The sequence below is a fragment of the Psammomys obesus genome, unplaced genomic scaffold, assembly GCF_907164565.1.
Source record: "Psammomys obesus unplaced genomic scaffold, mPsaObe1.curated_primary_1811, whole genome shotgun sequence".
In the NCBI taxonomy this organism is placed as follows: domain Eukaryota; kingdom Metazoa; phylum Chordata; class Mammalia; order Rodentia; family Muridae; genus Psammomys; species Psammomys obesus.
Window position 1 is genome coordinate 15,345,100 of NW_026592118.1, and position 19,452 is coordinate 15,364,551.

The following is a 19,452-nucleotide window of genomic DNA, read 5'->3' on the forward strand; positions in this document are numbered from 1 at the left end:
AGATAGATAGATAGATAGATAGATAGATAGATAGATAGATAGATAGAGATATAAATAGGTCTGAATAATGTTAACTTATTTTTCATTCATTTGCTTTTGCCAATAGTCCTGTAAGATTTAGGTTCTACCAGAAGTACTCCGATATGCAGTGGGCAATTGACAATTTCTACCTTGGCCCGGGATGCTTGGACAGCTGCCGAGGCCACGGAGACTGCCTGAAGGAACAGTGCATCTGTGATCCAGGGTACTCGGGGCCAAACTGCTACTTAACCCACACTCTGAAGGTACTGTCGCACCCTTCGCCCACAGGCGGGCTGTGAACAGTATCTACACATGAGACTGTCATCTGTAGCAAGGCTGTGTCTCTGTCCCTGTTTGTCTGTCTCTATCCTTCCCTCCTGCCACTCTTCCCTTGTCTGTCTTTCTATGTAGCCCTGAATGGCCCAAACTGGCCATGTACACTAGGTTATCCTCAAACTCAGAGAGATATGCTTCACTGTCTTTCTCGAGTGCTGGCATGAAAGGAATGTGCTACTATGTCCACCTTTTTTTCTTTAAAAAACAAAACAACACTCAGTTCAAAGTCAGTATTTGCCTTTTTTGAAGCTCCTACTTTTTCAGTTGATACAAAGGAGGAAGATACTATTATGCTTATTAAATGAAGCAAATGTTATAGATAACCCCCCTAAAAAACAAATTTTCAAACACGCTTAAGCAGTGCCTAAGCTTTTTTCCAGAAAATTCTATGGTCTAACTTGTTAGGTGCTGGAATGTGGCTGAATATTAATGATAGGATTATCAATTTTTGACACATTAGCCGTTGCATTCAATATACTTAATATGGAAAGTCAGTGCAGTCTCTGAGCACAGTAGAGCACAGACATCATTTTAATAGCAGAAAAATGCCTCAGCTAAAACGATACAACTGTCAGGCATTGTAGCCCCATCTGTAATCCTGGAGTTCCAGGCCAGCCTGAATAGGCGATCCTATCTCAAAAAAATAAATAAATAAATAGATAAAGTGCACATAACTGAAGCCTAGCAAATATTGAAAATAACATTTGAAGACATTGCTCATTTATATTTAGAGAAAAGACCTAAGACCTCATATGAATGTTCAAATTTCATTAGTATTTCTCAGACAAGCAGTCATAAGGGTCTACACTGTGAACTCCAGTTCATTCTTCTAATGAGAGCATGTGCGGTTAGCCATGCATTTCTTTTGGCTCGTGTTCTTACATATGAACATTCATTTATTTAAAAAAAAGAGTGCTCATTTTCTCCCCGGGAGTGGAGTAAGGTCAGGCGGGTGTGTGTTTGCAATGCCTTTAATTATAGGGTTGATCATGCTAGGAACTGAGACATTTGTAAATCATTTAACCGCACAAGACAGAACTCTCCTGAAGAACTGGGGAGATGTCCATAAATATAGATGTGGATGTATTCAGGGGCATGGAGAGATTGTTTCTACTGTGATTGCGACTCTTGTGTCACCTAATCAGAAGATAAAATTATATCTCTTCCCTTCTCTGGATAGTATAAATTTTCTGGAATTTAGGGTCTGTAAATAAAAGAGAGTATTTATGTGTTTGGTTTCAGGCATTTCTAGGCTAGCTGAATTATTTCATTTCTTCGAACAGAAAAGAGCTTGTCTCATGATTATTTTAAGCCATTATTTAAGTTACTCTGATTTTGCATTCATTAACATTATATTAAAAAGGGATACTGACACTTTGACCTTGAATCTACATTTTTAATGTGTGTTAGAATAAAAGTTTACATTTTTATAGTTTAAAAAATAAAAGCCTAATCATTAAATTTTATCCAAGCAGTTTAAATTATCTTCAGTATATGGTCAAAAGTAAAATTATGAACATAACCTATTGGGTTTCAAATATATCTTTGAAAAAAAAATGCTGAAATCAGTTCTGTTCTTTTTTTATATCCAAGCAACTTTATTGGGTAGCATGCCATCCTTTCTACCTGAAATTCTCCTCTTTAACCACATTCCACTGACCTCCCCCTTCCCCCAGACCTTCCTGAAGGAGCGATTTGACAGCGAAGAGATCAAACCTGACTTGTGGATGTCCTTAGAAGGTGGAAGTACCTGTACCGAGTGTGGGATTCTTGCCGAGAACACTGCGCTCTATTTTGGGGGTTCCACCGTGAGACAAGCTATTACTCAAGACTTGGATCTCAGAGGTGCAAAGTAAGTCATGTTTTCCTCACCTCTACCACAGCTTCACAAGGGGACACCAGAGTGACGAACACATGTGGAAGCTGTGGTTGAGGACCTGAGGGGCATCTTTGCTCTAGCCCACCATTCTGATAAGAGGGTGTGTGCTTGCATTTAGGTTCCTGCAATACTGGGGCCGAATCGGCAGCGAGAACAACATGACATCTTGCCATCGGCCCATCTGCCGGAAGGAAGGCGTACTGCTGGACTACTCTAAGGATGGAGGCATGTTTCATGGGTGGCGGCATGTTTCATGGGTGGAGGCATGTTTCACGGGTGGCAGCCATGCCTAGGCACACGTCCCCACATCCCATCTAACACCCCCAGAAACAAACCTTTACTGGCAGTGATGATCATGAAGACCTCAGGGAAGGAGCAGCAGATTTTGCTTGTGTTACGTGTCCTGGTCATGGGACTGCCTTTAGGCAAAATCTACATCCCCGGCACACACATACCCCAAACATACACAGAGGAATTGAGAGAGATATCCCATTAAAAAGAAAAAGGTTTTAAGAGAACCTGTATTTTTGTTTATATATTTATTTATATGCATGTATACTGTCTGTCTTTATCATATGCACAACCCACTCTCTTCCCCTCCATCTCCCCCAGGTTCTCTCTAACACATCTCTCTCCCAACTTTATGTCATCTTTTTTAAGAGAATTTAAAAAAAATGAATTTTGAATGATTTTCTGAGTAAAATATGGTTTCAGAAGAATCTTGGGCCCAGCAAAGTAGTATACACCTTTAATTCCAGCACTTCGGAGGCAGAAGCAGGTAGATGTCTGTGAGGTTGAGGCCAGCCTGGTCTACATAGTGAGTTCTAGAACAGCCAGAAGTACATAATGAGACCCTGTCTCAAAAAAAAAAAAAAAAAAATCTAAAACACTGTTGTGTCAATAATAACATCTGAAAGAAAATATCCTGAATTCATGAAACTATGTTAATAAAATTCTGTTTTATTACTTTGAAGTAACTATCCATTAACACCATAGGATGTTCAGAGACATTGCCTTAAGGGCTGGAGAGATGACTCAGTGCTTAGGAGGATCGCTTGCCAGAGGACCAAGGTTTGGTTCCCAGCAGCCACATGATGGCCCACAGTCTCTTGTAGCCTCAGTTCCCGGGTATCTAACAGCCTCTTCTGGCCTCAGTGGGCACCGGGCATGCAAGCAGTGCACATTCAGACACACATGCAAGCAAAACACTCATGCACTCAAATAAGAGTCTTCAAAAATAAAGTAACCTAATGAGATCATTGACATAAAAACAATTCCCACTGAAAACAGTTGAAAAGTTTGTTGTTTTTTTCAAGCTATGTTTCAGCATCCAGAGAGTGTTCTGAATAACTAGCTAATAGATAAACCAGAACTGTCTCAGCCTTGTCACGGGTTGTAAACCGTTTTCCCATGGTCCTATCAAGCAGGAAGACCAACTTCTTAGCCTTCTGAACAATTGTAAATTTCATCGAATTATAATAGCTTCCCCATAAATCTAGAAGCTACTGTCTAGAAACATGAGTATGTCTTCCTTTTGAGAAAGAAAGCCTCTTGAGAATCTAGAGCTGAATTAAGATTAAATTAAGTAAAAATTTAAAGTGTATCATTTCCACTTCAATATGTTTACTTTAACCTATATATCTAAATACCCTCACACGGGGTCAGCCTTGTACTGGAGCTGTGTCTGCAAGTGTTGACGTTTAAACGTTGCTAGACGTTTAAACCTTCAGTTGCCGTGCCTGGCTAAACCTTTCCTGAGGAGGCTCACCGGGCTTGGGTTGCTGCTGGTCTGCGGGCCGTTTTCCCGGGCGTCACTGAGCCGGTGCGTTTGTTCTTATAGGAATTACTTGGACTTTGCTCCACGAGATGGATTTCCAGAAATACATTTCTGTGAGACACGACTACATCCTCCTCCCGGAGGACGCCCTCACCAATACCACTCGGCTTCGCTGGTGGCAGCCTTTTGTGATCAGCAACGGGATTGTGGTTTCCGGGGTGGAGCGTGCGCAGTGGGCGCTGGACAACATTCTGATCGGCGGAGCAGAAATCAATCCAAGCCAACTGGTGGACACTTTCGATGACGGTAAAAAAGAAAGCTCCGAGGAGCTTTCTCTCCTTCAGCCACGTTCCATAGCGAGCACCCTGCAGGGTCCAGGGCACGCTGCTCAACCGGTGTTTGCTGTTGTCAGGCCCTGTAGCTTACAAATCTGCAAAGTTGGTCACTTACTGAGCTGTCAATTGAGAATTTAAAGACCGATGCTAAATAAAAAAGTGTTTTATTATCATTTAGAATCACAAAACCATGAACATTTTAAGTCCTTTTAGTAATTTCTGTACCACAGAACACATACTACAGATGCCCAGAAGAAATCAGCATTTCTACCCAGAAAAACAAGTACCCTTTTATAGCAAAGTGATCGTTCTAGCAGTACTTTTGCCCTAAATGGGCTTTATCTATTAAGACAGATGTATAAAATAAATAACCAGCCTCAGCAGTAAACACGAAAGTGATTTAGCATTGAGCATCTTAGTTGAAGAAAATAATGTACTGCATTGTTTCCCGCCCGTTTACAGAAGGATCTTCCCATGAAGAAAACTGGAGTTTTTACCCTAACGCAGTCAGGACAGCAGGATTCTGTGGCAATCCGTCCTTCCACCTCTACTGGCCAAACAAAAAGAAGGACAAGACCTACAATGCTCTCTCCTCCCGTGAGCTTATTATACAGCCAGGATACATGATGCAGTTTAAAGTAAGGGACAGCGACACGGAAAGAGGCAACATCTGTGCGGGCTGTGGGGGGAGGGGGTTTGTTCTGACAATGGCCGACCGATGATGGATTGCACCCATTAAAAGATACTCTAACTTGCCGTAACATTTTACAAAGGCCTTTCTCCACCTGCGGTTATCTGAGCAGAGATAAACTCTGTAGAGATGCTAAGACTCCGCAAGAAATGTAGCTGAGCTGCAGCTCATGTACACACTCATCTGCCGAAGTGAAAGGCTGAAGTAGCGCCTCGAGCCCTCTGTAACTCTGACTATGCAAACCGTTTGCTTCTTCAGCTGTTCTTTTCCAGTTTATTTGCCAGCGTTCCCTTTGTCTCCAACTTCACAAACGTATACTTTAGCCCAGTTGTAGCTCCCAAAGCCTCAAACAACTGGAGATTTTTAAAATCTTTTTAGTGCGTAGAAGGCTAGAAAAGAAGCAGTTTAGAGACACTCACAGAGAATGATAAAGCCATGGCAACTGCTGTCCTCCTGGTGTCAAACACACCTTTAAAGGCATCACATGAATGCATTTAATTATTAGATCTTTAAAAATAAAAAACAGTTATTCTAATGCCCTTATTTTAAAAGACGGACTATGGACTCGAGGCTTTATTAGAAGAAATTGAAGCGTATCTGCTTTTCTCTTTGGCTCTGCGTTAGACCTAGTTCAGAGATGCTTTCCCGATGCCTTCATTCCCTACGACAGTGTCCAGCTTCTGTGACTTGAAAGCCCCTCACGGTCACATCTAGTGTCACTCCACACCAGCTTCTAAGCCTTGTCCTTGGAGAGTCAGATTTTCTCTCCTGGGGCCACCACAGTCTGGCTTGTCTCCTCCTTGTTTGTTCTGTGAACTCAGAACTGAAGGGCACTGTAATGTGTTTTCTCCCAACATATCAACTTATTTAAAGTAAAAGGAAGGGGTGGAGAGGTGGTTCAGCCATTAAGCATGCCTGCTGCTCTTCTAGAAGACTTAGTTCCCAGCACCCATGTCAGGCAGCTCACAACCCCTGTAACTCCAGCTCCAGGGGCTGATACCTCTGACCTCCACTCCACGGAAATGTATGTACTTCCCCTCCCCCCATCCCATTCATACACATAGAAATAAAATAATTTTTAATGAGAGTAAATTCGTCCCCTGAAATTTAGGTTACCATAGACTCTCCCCTAGCTGAGTCAGCACCCATCGCCCCTCTGTCCTGTGCCCTTTACTGCTCAACACTGCTGCCTCATGCTCCGCAGCTGGGGATTATCTCTCCTTGTTGTGGTTCTCTTATCTCCCTGATATCTACCTCTGTCTCCTTGTAACTTTCTTCCCTCCACCTCCAAACACCAGCATTTGTCCACGAGTCTCACGTTCTTCTCCTCCACTGCGTTTGGTGACTCAGAGCTGCACACAATCTTCCGGCTTGTGCCGTATCTTGAAAAGCAAGTCCCAGATCTGGATCCGTAACCTTGACCGGCTCAATGACAGTCTCGATTTTACATTAGCATTTTAAGTTGCAGTCTTCATTTGCTTCTGTGAGCTGTGTGCGTGTGGGCAGAGGTCAGCTCTCTGCCAGGTCATAAAACTCAGGTCATCAGGCTTGACAACAGGTCGCTTTGCCTCCTGAGCCACCCCACCCGTCCACTCACTCCCATCTGCAGTAGTTTCTACAGATTTCTGACTCGCACACGAGCGCTTCAGCTTGGTATGTCTCATGGTAAATTCAACATCTTCCCCCCCATAGCAGCTCCTCCTATAACTAAGCCATTTCTGTTGATCGAACCACCCTTCACCACTGCACAGCTTTAAATGTCTTGAATTTTTCACTTTTCACGTGTAATCGGTTCCTGCGCCCTCTGATTCTACTTACGCGTGGTCTTTGCCCTCCTCAGATCTCCTCTGCACTGCTATGTCCATTTGCGCCCTATGTACGTCAACAGGTTCCCTTTTGACCCCCCAGTCTCTCTTCATTCCTGCCTAACCCTGATGTCACGTTAGCTTTACATAGCATAGCTCTTAGTCTGTCATTCCACTCCTGGAAACTTCAGTGGTTCTTAGCAGGACCAAACACGTGTCTGTCTCCCTCACAGCCCGTGAAACTCAGCCCAGCACTCTGGCTTCATCTCCCGGGATTCCGTTTCCTCTGCGTCCCTGTGTCCACCCACTCTTGGCCCTCCTAGACAGCTCTCTGCTGCTTCTACCTCCCCAGTGCTCCCCTTCCTTCAGGGTCAGCTCCCACGTACCTAATGGATGAATCATTTTCCAGTCCACGCAATCAGCTGCAATCTACCATTCCTGTGTTATTTATTGTGTGTCTCTTAGATTCCTACTCCTGTTCCTGACTATTCTTCTTATTCTAACCTTGGGTTATGATTGTCTCGTCTATGAGTATTATGCCCTAAATGTTTAGGACTAATGTCCCCTAATAGCAGCAGTGAAATAGGACTTGTTGCTTAAATCAACAATTAGAACTTATATTTGAGTCACCAAATTTCATAGCATTCATGCATTATTAATGGTTCAGACATTTGATCGCCGATAATACTGAAATAGAAAAACAGCCATAGGAATGACAAAGCAATTAAATTTTGTTATTTTTCACTTCCAAATAAAAACTTCATAGTAGCATCTAAGTGCTATGCTAAAACCATGAACATGTTTTGCATTAGATACTTTCAATTTCTCCCCATAAATCTCCTCATAATATTTTAGCCAATTTCCCTTATCCAAATTTATGTAATATGATAGAATTAGGTAAATTAGTAGAGATAATACCTTAAAATCCTTAATTCTCAGCTTTCTTGAAAATTGCACGTCTTGATAGCTCTAAAGAATGAACTCTCCATGCACGGTCAGGCTGCTTGTCAAACTCCCCTGAATATTTGATTGCCTATTAGAGTCTTGAGGTGGAGAAATCGGATTTCTGATTAGTTACATTGGATATCGCTTCGTCTGGCTTGTCTGTTGATGGCTTTTGTTCGCTTTAGATCGTGGTGGGTTGTGAAGCCAGTTCTTGCGGTGACCTTCACTCTGTAATGCTGGAATACACTAAGGATGCAAGGTTAGTGAGACTGTTTTACAATCATCCTAACTTGAAAACATAATTCAGACGTGTGTCTAGCTTTAAGAAGCACTTTTGTGTACGGAAAGAGGAAGCTTTCAGGATATTGTGGTACAGATACAGCATGCCTGTAACCTCCGGACTGCGGACACTGAGGCAGCCCAGAATACCTAGGGAGGCCCTGTCAGCTTGCGTGTATGTTCACATAAATTTAATTACCATAAAATTTACCCACATGTCTTCAAGTTTATCTTTCAAACCAAAGGGGAACAAAATCAGTTTTCATACTGGGCAGCTGCTAAGAAATATTGCATTTTAAAATAATATATTCAGTTTGTTCCCAGATCACTGTTTTGTTCCTGCTGCTCAGGAAACTTTTAATAGGCGGTGATCTGCGTGTGCTCTGCCTGGAGTCCTGACTCCTAAAACACATTAGCAGTGGGGAGGGAGCCCAGGGTGGGGGCTTTCCCTGGTTGATCGCTGTCTCCTCCCCATCACTTGGAAAACTTCGTTAAGTCAGTTGGCTCCGTGTATGTGTCTGGTGAGAACACATGAGGACGCATTCATCCTCATGCGTGCCATCATTTTATTCTGTTGTGTAATGTAGTTTTAAACATTAAGCATCAATGTAGTTTCAAAGAGTTAACACATCTAATGAGAAGCTATCTTCTGTTCTTTTTGTTTTAATGTATTCATGCTATGAGAGTTTCAGACAGATATACAAGGTATTTTTATCATGTCCACCCACTCTCCTCTTGCAACTTCTTCCAGGACATACTCCCTACAGCCCTTTACTAACTCATTTTCTCTTCTCTTTTTTTTTTTTAACCCATTCACTCCCGTAAGAGCTGTTCATATATGCATGAGTACAGGGCCGACCACTGGACTATGGTTAACTTACAAGAGGCTTTGGATTTTGTTTGGATAGGATCTTTTCTTCATTTTTTAAATGTTTTTAATCGAAATAGAATTATTTCACTTCCCCAATCCCTTTTATCTCTTCAGGAACCCCCGCCACGTTACTCTCCTTCACATCCCTCCAATGAGATATTTTGTAGGGGATAGCTTTTTATTTTTTTGACAGAATATCTATCTTTAATTAAAATATAATTATCTCATTTCTCCCCTTCCATTTCTTCTTTTCCGTTCCTCACTCCCCCTCAAAGCCATGGCCTCTCTTTCTTTAATAGTTATTATTACACACATGTATAAATTAGCAGACATATAAATATGCTGAGTTCCTTAAATGTCATTGTATATATAAAACTTCAGGGTTATATTTCAGATCATTTCAGTGATTTCACTGCTCTATAACTACATGTAATTTTTAAAAGAGGAGATTCTAAATAAGTAAATTTTTTTAAAAGGGTGACAGAGGGATGGCTCAGTGATTAAGAGTACTGGCTGCTCTTCCAACGGAACCAGGTTCGGTTTCCAGAACTCAGTGGCTCACAGCTGTCCATAATTCCAGTCTCGGTCCGATTGCCTCTTCTGGCCTCGGCAGGCCCTGCACACATGCGGCGCACATACATATGTGCAGGCCAACATTCATACACACAAAAGAGAAACGACTCTTTTTCAAAGAGGAAGTTCACGTAATTTCCCGTCCCAAAGCGTTGCCTGCCGTCCTCCTCACTCGTTCTCCCTGGCTGGCCTGATGCAACCCTTTGGTCGTCACAGGTCTGACTCCTGGCAGCTCGTGCAGACCCAGTGCCTGCCTTCCTCGTCCAACAGCATCGGCTGCTCCCCCTTCCAGTTCCACGAAGCCACCATTTACAATGCCGTCAACAGCTCAAGCTGGAAGAGGATCACCATCCAGCTGCCGGACCACGTCTCCTCAAGGTGGGTTGTCTGCAAAGGCGAGCCTGGGGGCCCCCCGTCAGACAGCGTCTGCAGCCATGGTTCTCGCCTTCCTAATGTTATGACCCTTTAGTGCAGTTCCTCGTGATCTGGCGACCCCAACCGTGAGATCGTTTTTGCTGCTACTTCATAAATGTAGTCTTGCTGCTGTTACAAATTGTAACGTAGACAACATCGTTGTTTTCCAGTGGTCTTAGGTGACCCCTGTGAAATGTCCTTCCATCCCAAAGGGGTCATGACCCACAGGTTGAGAACCACTTGTGTGCAGTCATGCAGAAAGATAGGAACAGAGTTTTAGCTGCAGCCTAAGGACTCTTTTCTCTTCTTGCCATCTCATGTCCCAAGGGGGGGGGGGGGGGGGGGGCAGGAACCTATTTAGAAATTGCTCATAGAGCTCAGATTTTTTTTTTAAACTACAGAACATGCACTTGCAACATATACTCATCCCGAATGTTAGATCCTACGCAGAGACTGAAGTTGGAGCCAGCCCTGCCCTAGCATGCTGCCCTACCAAAGGCTGTGTTGCTCATGCAGACATGCAAACCTCCTAGGTTGCCAGGTTACAGAAAGCTGAGGATAAATAGGGTACTGTGTGGTTTTCCCCAGAGCAGCATTCATTTCACCAAAGGATTTTTTAAAATTATACACTCCCTTAATTTTACATATGTCTATGTACATACATAGGGACATAGAATTTGCTGTAGAATGTGAGAACAGGAAATTCTCATACATAGAATAGAATTTGAATAGGACAAACACTCAAGATCAGCCTCTGCCTTCCACACACATTGTACACACACACACACACACACACACACACACACACACACACACACACATAGGCAAAAGAAGGTAAGACCTTAGAGAAGATACAGCTCTCAGAAAGGCATGTGGGGACGGACACCCCAATTCTGGAAGATGAGTCAATGGTCTACGTTTGGAGTACTTTGGGTAGAAATTTGAGGTCTTTCCTGAGATCCCCATTCCCACAGGCAGAGGCTAGACAGGGGAAGTAAGATCTTGCTAACTCCCTTTCTCTCTCCTTGGCCCAGTGCCACACAGTTCCGCTGGATCCAGAAAGGAGAAGAGACGGAGAAGCAAAGCTGGGCCATCGACCACGTGTACATTGGAGAGGCCTGTCCCAAGCTCTGCAGCGGGCATGGCTACTGCACCACGGGGGCCGTGTGCATCTGTGATGAAAGCTTCCAAGGTCCGAACCCAGGCTGCCCCTGAGGCGGGGCACTGCGGGCTCCTGATCTTACATACCAGACAGTAAATTAGGAGATGGATGGAAAAGCCAGGCTGAGAGGGCAGCAGATAACACAGTCCTTGACCGCTTCATTCTTATTATTTTTTTATTTTTTATTAATTACAATTTATTCACTTTGTATCCCCCCATAAACCCCTCCTTCCTCCCCTCCCATTCCCACCCTCCCTCCCCCTTCTTCATGCATGCCCCTCCTCAAGTCCACTGATAGGCAAGGTCTTCCTCTCCTTCCTTCTGATCTTAGTCTATCAGATCTCATCAGGAGTGGCTGCATTGTCTTCCTCTGTGGCCTGGTAAGGCTGCTCCCCCCTCAGGGGGAGGTGACCAAAGAGCAGGCCTATCACATTATGTCAGAGACAGTCCCTCTTCCCATTACTATGTAACCCACTTGGACACTGAACTGCCATGGACTACATCTGTGCAGGGGTTCTAGGTTATCTCCATGCCTGGTACTTAGTTGGAGTATGAGTCTCTGGGAAGACCCCTGTGTTCAAATTTTCTGGTTCTGTTGCTCTCCTTGTGGGATTCCTGTCCTCTCCAGATCTTACTATTTCCCACTCCTTACATCAGATTCCCTGCACTTTGCCCAACAGTTGGAAGTAATTCTCAAACACAATTAAGCCATCTCAGGACTGTTCCTGAAAGCATCTTTAAATTATTTTTTTTAGTTGTCCTTATGAAACACTGGCTCCTATTTACATGTATGTCTCCTTTCTCCCCCCAAAAAGCCCTTCTTCTGCTTCCTGAAACTCATTTTTAAAACTAGACTGAGGAGTTGCAAGGGTGGCTCAGGCAATAAAGTACTTGGTTCGCAAGCTCAAGGACCTGAGTTCAGTCCCCAGAAGGCATGCAAAAACTCTGGGCATGGTGTTACAATCTTAGAATGTAAGCACTGGAGAGACAGACAGAAGGTTCCTCGGGGCTGACTCGGCCCCTAGTCTAGATGAATTGATGAGCCCCAGTCAGTTAGAAACTGACTCAAAGGAGGTGGATGACATTTCTGACAATAGCATCTGGCCACTACATACACACATACATGTGCCTGCATGTACACAAACACTCAAAAACACCTCCCATACATGAATGGAAAAAAAAAAAAAAGACAAATTCAACTTGACAATTCTGTGTGTGATGATTTACATTTGCAAGTAGAGGGGTCTGGATAAATCCACTCAGAATAGCCTGGGGTGCCTGTGTCCCCTGTCGCCCACATTAGCTTCATCCTCCCAGGGAAGTAGCTGGTGACCTGACTGTTCCACTTCTCAGGTCGCTGTCACTCATGGGGAAAAACAAGCAAACTCCATCACACAACCAAATTACTTTCCACTGCTTGGGATTCTAGAGGCTAAATGTTTGGGGCAGAGTGTCGAGGCAGCCTCTCACGTGGTCGGAAAATGCCTGCCAACCCTGCTTTTCCTTCCATCTAAACATTTCGGCAGGCTCCAGCTTCTGCCATTTCACACTTAACCATTATATCCTCAGAGCGTAATAATAGCCATATAGCAAGGCTGAGAAATCTTTGCGCTTCACACTGCCTTGATTTCACTGTTTGCATAGCCTATACGCATTCTTTAGAGTCAGCCCTGCAAGTTACTTATGGTTAAGGTGACCATTCCCACTTAATAAATAAGGGTAGTGATTTGTCATAAATCACAGAGCTGGCAAAGATGACCAGGTCATTATTTTCTCAATCCACTTCACCAGTCTCATAGCGGAGAGATTTATCTAAAGAAGATCAGAACTATACAACTTTCCCCAAAGAATACAGGGTTAGAACATATATATTTGAATTCTATAGTGAGATCCATTTAGATTCCTTGTTTGATGCTACTTCTTTGCCTCCAGATGAAATGGATATGATTAATGTCGATGCCTGCGCATCTCTGATGTTGAAAATTACTTACCCACCTCCTTCCTCCGCTGTTCTCACTGCTGCTGAGACCAGCTGAGTCTGCCTGGGTATTTAGCCAAAGAATTTTAACTGTGGGCAAATTAATGACTCAGATGTCTGATGAGAAGGCCTCGCTCTCTGGAATTTTCCCTCTTCCCTGACCCAACAGCAGCAGGGCTTTTTGATTTTGAACATAGCACGTACAGTTCAAACCCAGGAGAAATACACACATTCACTAGTTTTATGTCTTATACACCAGACTCACCTTAGTGGCTCATGGAAGACATTTCCAGTTTACATATAATTCCTTTATTTATCCCAGCATCATTGCTGAATATTGAAAAGGTACCAGTTAATCATACTAGGTGCCAAAATCCAACAAGGAGTTAAGATGTAGACTCTGTTCTCAGGACTCCTCAGAAAGAGAGCTGTGTGGAGAACAAGAACAGGGTATATCTAGTTTCTGCAAAATCATGCCGGGAGGGGGGAAGAAATTAGATTGGCCTCCTATGCCAGGGAGAAAGCTCCATGCTGAGCCCCATCCCTGGCAAACACACGGGCCTGGCCAAATGCTGTAGTGTTTAAACAATAGATTGGCATTGACATGTATGTATGTAAGCACTGACTCAAAAGTAATGGGATTTTTCTCAACATAAGCCCATAATTACCCCACTACAAGAGAAACGGCTGCCTCTGTGAGTGAGTCTGCCTGGTACTCCACTTGCATAAACATGGCTCAAGCCTGAAATTGAATGTTGTTCTTACTCCTGGATGATTGCATTTATTTCATCGGACTCTGATCTCTGTGACTATTTCTTTTCCCCCAGGTGATGACTGCTCTGTCTTCACTCAAGATCTTCCCAGTTACATTAAAGATAATTTTGAATCAGCAAGAGTCACTGAAGCCAACTGGGAAACAATTCAGGGTGGCGTCATTGGAAGTGGCTGTGGGCAGCTGGCACCCTATGCCCATGGAGACTCACTCTACTTTAATGGCTGTCAGATAAGGCAAGCTGCCACCAAGCCACTGGATCTCACTCGAGCAAGGTGAGCAAACCCTTGCGCTGTATTCAAGACACAGAATTGGTCACAAGCCCAGATCTGATCATGGACTTCATGCAACAATGTCCACTAAGCAAGGGAGCATGGATATCAGAAAAACATTGTAGTGCTTGTTTTTAACACTCTGCTATATTTGGGGTGTTTAAGCCTCAATCTCCCTTCCAAGCCTACATAGGAGAGAGAAGGTTACCTTTACTGCTCTTGGCTGTTTAGGGTCAATGGGTTCTTGTAGAGCTCTATACCAGTCTCCATCAACAGCAGATGCAGCCAGCACTTTTCTTCAAGCCTCCACATGCCATCCCTTCTCTTTCTGGGCTCTCAATTTATATATCCTCAGAGTCCTAAACCACCCCCTCTCTACATGCCGTATATGGAAGGCCATTGCCAGCTGGCAGAAGCCACGCCTACACAAGACAATTAACAGGTGTGAACAAACTATAGCCCAACTAAAATTCCTGCACTTGGCATTAAAACAAAACCATATTTATCTGAATTTATAAAGAAACCAAAACTTCCATTTCAAACCATTGTGTGTTTTAACAGCTCAGAACTATCATTGTGTAAATTTATCTTAGGATGTCTTTGTTATTTCTTCCCACTCATACTAGCTACAGCAATAACTTAGTATCAACCACAGCAAAGTACGTAAGCGTAATGTGAACATTTGTATAAATACAAATATATACCCATGCTTAGCATCTGTAAGTTCAGTAAATAGAAATAAAGAAGGGATAAGATCTTTAATTAATCACATGTATAGGAGCTGGACACAGCAGAATAGGGTGAGCAGAAACTGTATATTACATTATGTATATTGTAAGAGTGAGGAGGAGGAAGACCCTAGCAGGGTTGCTTTTCTTCCTCATGTTCCCTCCTCAGCCACTCTGCTATAGCCACCATGGGCCTAAAGACTCCAAGGTTTATAGGGGCACAAAGCCGTGGACTAGAGTACCCGCTGCAGGGTGGCAAGCATTCAGGAAGCACGTGGGTATCTGAGGCCTAGAGGCATAGTAACAGAATGCGATGGCTAGCTGGAAGCGTTTTCTTTGGAAAATATTAGTGTTTTCCGAGACAGAAAAGCAGATTTTTATGGATCTCAGAATGACAAACAGTAAAAATACAATAAAAGCCATCCCTGTACGGGAGCCATGCAAAAACTAAAATCGTGTCCATCCCGTTCTCATCCTTCCTATCGAAAAGATAGAATTAATCTAGCAACAGCCTTCCTTGACCCCATGTGCAGATGCAGGTAATCAGTGGATAGCTGCATACCAAGTCCAAGGTTCAGTGAGAGAACTCAAGACAGTATGGTAGAAAAGCTCTTGAAGACAGCTGGCATTTTCCTCTGGCCTCCACACACATATGTGCACATACAGGTACATATCTCCATACAGGTATACACACACACACACACACACACACACACCACAGGCAGAGAGACACATGCACACACAGAGAGCTGTGTCTTTCAAGGATAAGGATGTCTGTGAATGTGAAAAGGCATCTAACAGAAGAACAGACGTGAGCCTGAGCCTGCATGCTCTCATCTGGCTTTCCCTCATCTGATCTTACCAGAAAACCTCTCCTAAAATATACATGATGGTTTATCCTCGCCCACATGCCATTCAACTTGGAGCTCTGTAAAAAGTATACAGTGCGCATCTTGTGATTGCATTCCATCTCCTCAGTTGCTTGGCTTCAGTTACTGTTTAGAGAACAAAAGGTATTTGTGGGGAAAGATTCTAAACAGATTTCCAGCATCATGAAAGTCGGAACTGTTCATTCATACCTGTTCTTGTCATACAGTCAGCCCTTAGTAAACAAGGGGGATTGGTTCCAGGGTACCCATGGATGCTCAAGTCTCTCTCTGCTGTAGTACTTGCACTCAGCCTGCGCTAATGCTCCTGTGTGATTTGGATCATCTCTACATGATTTACAGTGTCCAGCACCATGTATAAGCTATGTAGATGGATGAACTCAGGAATTGTGGGCTTTAGGGAAAACAAAGTGAGAACTTCCTCCTCCTTTAATGTTTCCCAACTTTCATCTAAAGTTGATTTCCCTGTTTTGTTTTGTTTTGTTTTTTTCCAGCAAAATCATGTTTGTCTTGCAAATCGGGAGCACATCCCAAACAGAGAGTTGCAACAGTGACGTCAGTGGCCCCCATGCCGTGGACAAGGCAGTGCTGCTGCAGTACAGCGTCAACAATGGCATCACGTGGCACGTCATCGCTCAGCACCAGCCGAAGGACTTCACACAAGCTCAGAGGGTGTCTTACAACGTCCCGCTGTAAGTGTCCTGAAGGGAAGCACGTGCTCTCCTGCCCACTCCTGTGGGGGGCTGTTGGACCAATGCCATGAACCTAGGCAGTGGCAGAGCCAAGACATCCCTGATTACAAACATTTGTGTTGCTGTTTTCCAGTGGGACCAGAGGGAGATGACTAATCAAGACAGAAGGGCAGGAGGGAATGAATGGAAAACTAAATGCAAAGAACTGTGCATATTTCTCTCCCTTTAAATGGCATTTCTAATACTTCAGAAATACAGCAACCTTGAGGTTCTGTGTGGAGAGATCATTTGGAACCGTATCGCCGTTGCTTTGCCTTATTCACCCAGCTCCTAGCACAGGGCCTATCACGGAAAGCATTTCATGTTTGTTGATAAACATGTTGCTTTTCTGGATACTGTTAGAACAAAGGGAGGGAAGAACGATAGACCACCATTACTAGCTGCTAAGTCTCCAACTTTATACTACCTAAAAGAGCACTGGGAGCTAAGCAAATCTGGATTCTCTGTTGTGACATGTTCTTGACTCGAGTTAGGCTCTGTAAATCACCCGCCAGCAGAAAGATCCGTTTTCTCAACACTCAGCCTCTGTGTCCTTCTGTCTGGAACGCAGGGAGGCACGGATGAAGGGGGTGTTACTGCGCTGGTGGCAGCCACGCCACAACGGAACAGGTCACGATCAATGGGCTTTGGACCACGTGGAGGTCGTCCTGTGAGTATCTGCGGCGGAGCGCCCTGTGTCCCTTTCAGAAAGGTTTGACGTTCCTTTGACCTGGCATGCTCCTCAAATCAGCAAGAAGTAGACCTGCTGAGAAGGTCCCCCCCAGGGCCACCATGGCCAGCACCCCCAGCACCTGCAGGCCATAGTTCAACCGTGAAGTATAACAAAGCCCCGAGTGTCGTTTCGTGGGCTCCAGAAAGCTCGGATAAGTATGATGTCCATTTAAGGATTGGCAGGACTGATCAAATTAAAAAAAAACAAAAAAAAAAAAAACAGAAGTCTCTGGGTCGATCGGAAATGATGTCTTATGCTTGATCTGGGTTGCCTTACAAAATAGAACAACGTCCTAAAAGAATGATCTGTACTGTTCTCGGTGGCTGAGCCCACGGTTAAGACCCGTTCCAGCCCCAGAGGCATTCTACATTTAAGGATTTGGTTGTAACCAGAACAGAAACTCTACAGTTTCACACTGCTCCTGATTAATCCCATCCCCCAACAAGTGAAGCACGCCCTCCCCCTTATTCGTCCCACATAAAAGCTCTGTCACCACTCTCCTCTGGCTGGGTTGACTGTTCCCTTGCAAAGAGATGACTTGCTTTTTCTCTAACAATCTAGTTCCTGTAAAACTGGAATGCTTATGTCTCGGCGGGTCCGAACTGGTGGCTCCAAGTGGTTATCAAGGAGAGGCGAATCTTCTCGGTAGATAGGTTCAACTGTTCATTCTTGTTTACCAGATCCAAAATGAAATCAGTCGTGTGGCTGATTTCAGTCATTTTGAAAGCCAATTTCAGTCATTAATTGGTAGGAAAACTACCAGATTTGTTTTCTTTCTTTCATGGCCATGAGCTGAATTCTGCAGTCTTGAGCTAGCCCTTGTCCTAGCTGTCACTGAGGCACCTGCTTGCATGGCATCCATATCAATCCCAATTCCAAGAGCAACCCGGTCCCCACACAAGCCCCCACTGTGCGCTCTGCTGCTTCTGGACCACTTGCTGGGCTCTGCCTCCGTAAGACAAAATCTAGGTTTAAAGGAACAGTCAGACCCTTGAATCTAAATCTGAGGCTGACGTTTACTTAGCTGTTGATTTCCTCCAACTACAGAGTAGACTAGTGTGGGCTCTTAAAGACTGCAAACATACGGATATGTGTATAGGGAGGACACAGACACATGTCCAGGTAGACCAGAATTCCATCCTACTGCCATGGGCCCTGACCTCGCCCCTTAGAGCAGAGACCCCACCTGAGTGAGGCTCAGAATCCCCAGGGAAGCTCCTTCCTCAGGCGGGTTTGCCTCGTCTGCACTGGGAACCGAGCACCACTTTTAAGAGCAGCTCAGGTGCTTCTTGCGGATTGACTCAGGATCCGCAACCACATCTCCTCCTAAGCCTTCCTCCAGACAACGCGCACAAACACAATACTGACAACTCCTCCAGAAACTTCAAAACTTGCCCATTCTCCACAGAAAGCAGAATGCTTACTCTCCTTGGCGGGTGCAAGAATTCTCAGCATATCATGCATTTGAATAAGTACTCTCCACTCCCACCCAGACAGGCTGCTGCTGTCATCTAGAATATCCTATGTTAGCATGACGTAACCCCTACACAACTGGGAAACAACATCCTGTTCCCTGTGGAACCGCTGCCTCGGAGGCACTCAGTTCCATCAGGAAGCCTTCCTGCCTGCCCCCGAGAGAACCTTCTGGAATACCTGGTGTTGGTATTAATTTTTGTAAGCAACTACCAGCATCATGATATTGTCATAAGACTCAAAACTTAATACATTCTGGAACTATAATGTGTTTTATAAGACTTCATTTTTATTCAGTCCCCAGAGTTTTAAGACTTTAAAGAATTTGTCACTTGCCAGGTGCCTCCCACTCTGACCCTGCATTGTCGCCTCAAAGCTTCAGGACGCCAAGCTTTTTACACAGGAGCACACCAGCACTCTTATGCGGTACCGCATTGCTTATTGCACTCCAGGACATTGCTCAGTGAACCACTCAGAAACTATAATTTTACACCGACAGTGTATATCTTAAATACACGTAGTTTTATGAACAAATGCCATCTCTTTAGTGATATCTCAGAGTTTGCTAAAATTATAGAAATAGTTTGTTTTCCTTGTTTTAAAAAAATTATATACTTCACAGAGCTCAATTTAATAAATGAATTTTTAATATATATGGTCCTAAAGAATTCTGTTTTAAAACTATGTATTTGCTCGTTTTGCTCTGCTATTAAGAGATAATGTTTTTTGCCACTATAGAATTTCAAAGTATTTCCTTTTTGTAAGAATTTTTAAGATAGTCATTATTATG

General features: G+C 43.9%; 1 protein-coding gene across 1 annotated transcript in view; it reads left to right on the plus strand.

The window, feature by feature from the left end:
• Reln (reelin) overlaps window positions 1–19,452 on the plus strand; it is a 423,857-nt gene that overhangs the window by 397,424 nt on the left and 6,981 nt on the right. Inside the window, exons 50-60 of the mRNA XM_055612891.1 lie at window positions 107–284; window positions 2,034–2,209; window positions 2,355–2,461; window positions 4,077–4,319; window positions 4,811–4,986; window positions 7,975–8,048; window positions 9,729–9,890; window positions 10,961–11,118; window positions 13,894–14,113; window positions 16,220–16,417; window positions 17,028–17,126. Of these exons, the coding sequence (XP_055468866.1) occupies window positions 107–284; window positions 2,034–2,209; window positions 2,355–2,461; window positions 4,077–4,319; window positions 4,811–4,986; window positions 7,975–8,048; window positions 9,729–9,890; window positions 10,961–11,118; window positions 13,894–14,113; window positions 16,220–16,417; window positions 17,028–17,126 (1,791 nt within the window). The remainder of the gene's footprint in view (window positions 1–106; window positions 285–2,033; window positions 2,210–2,354; window positions 2,462–4,076; window positions 4,320–4,810; window positions 4,987–7,974; window positions 8,049–9,728; window positions 9,891–10,960; window positions 11,119–13,893; window positions 14,114–16,219; window positions 16,418–17,027; window positions 17,127–19,452) is intronic.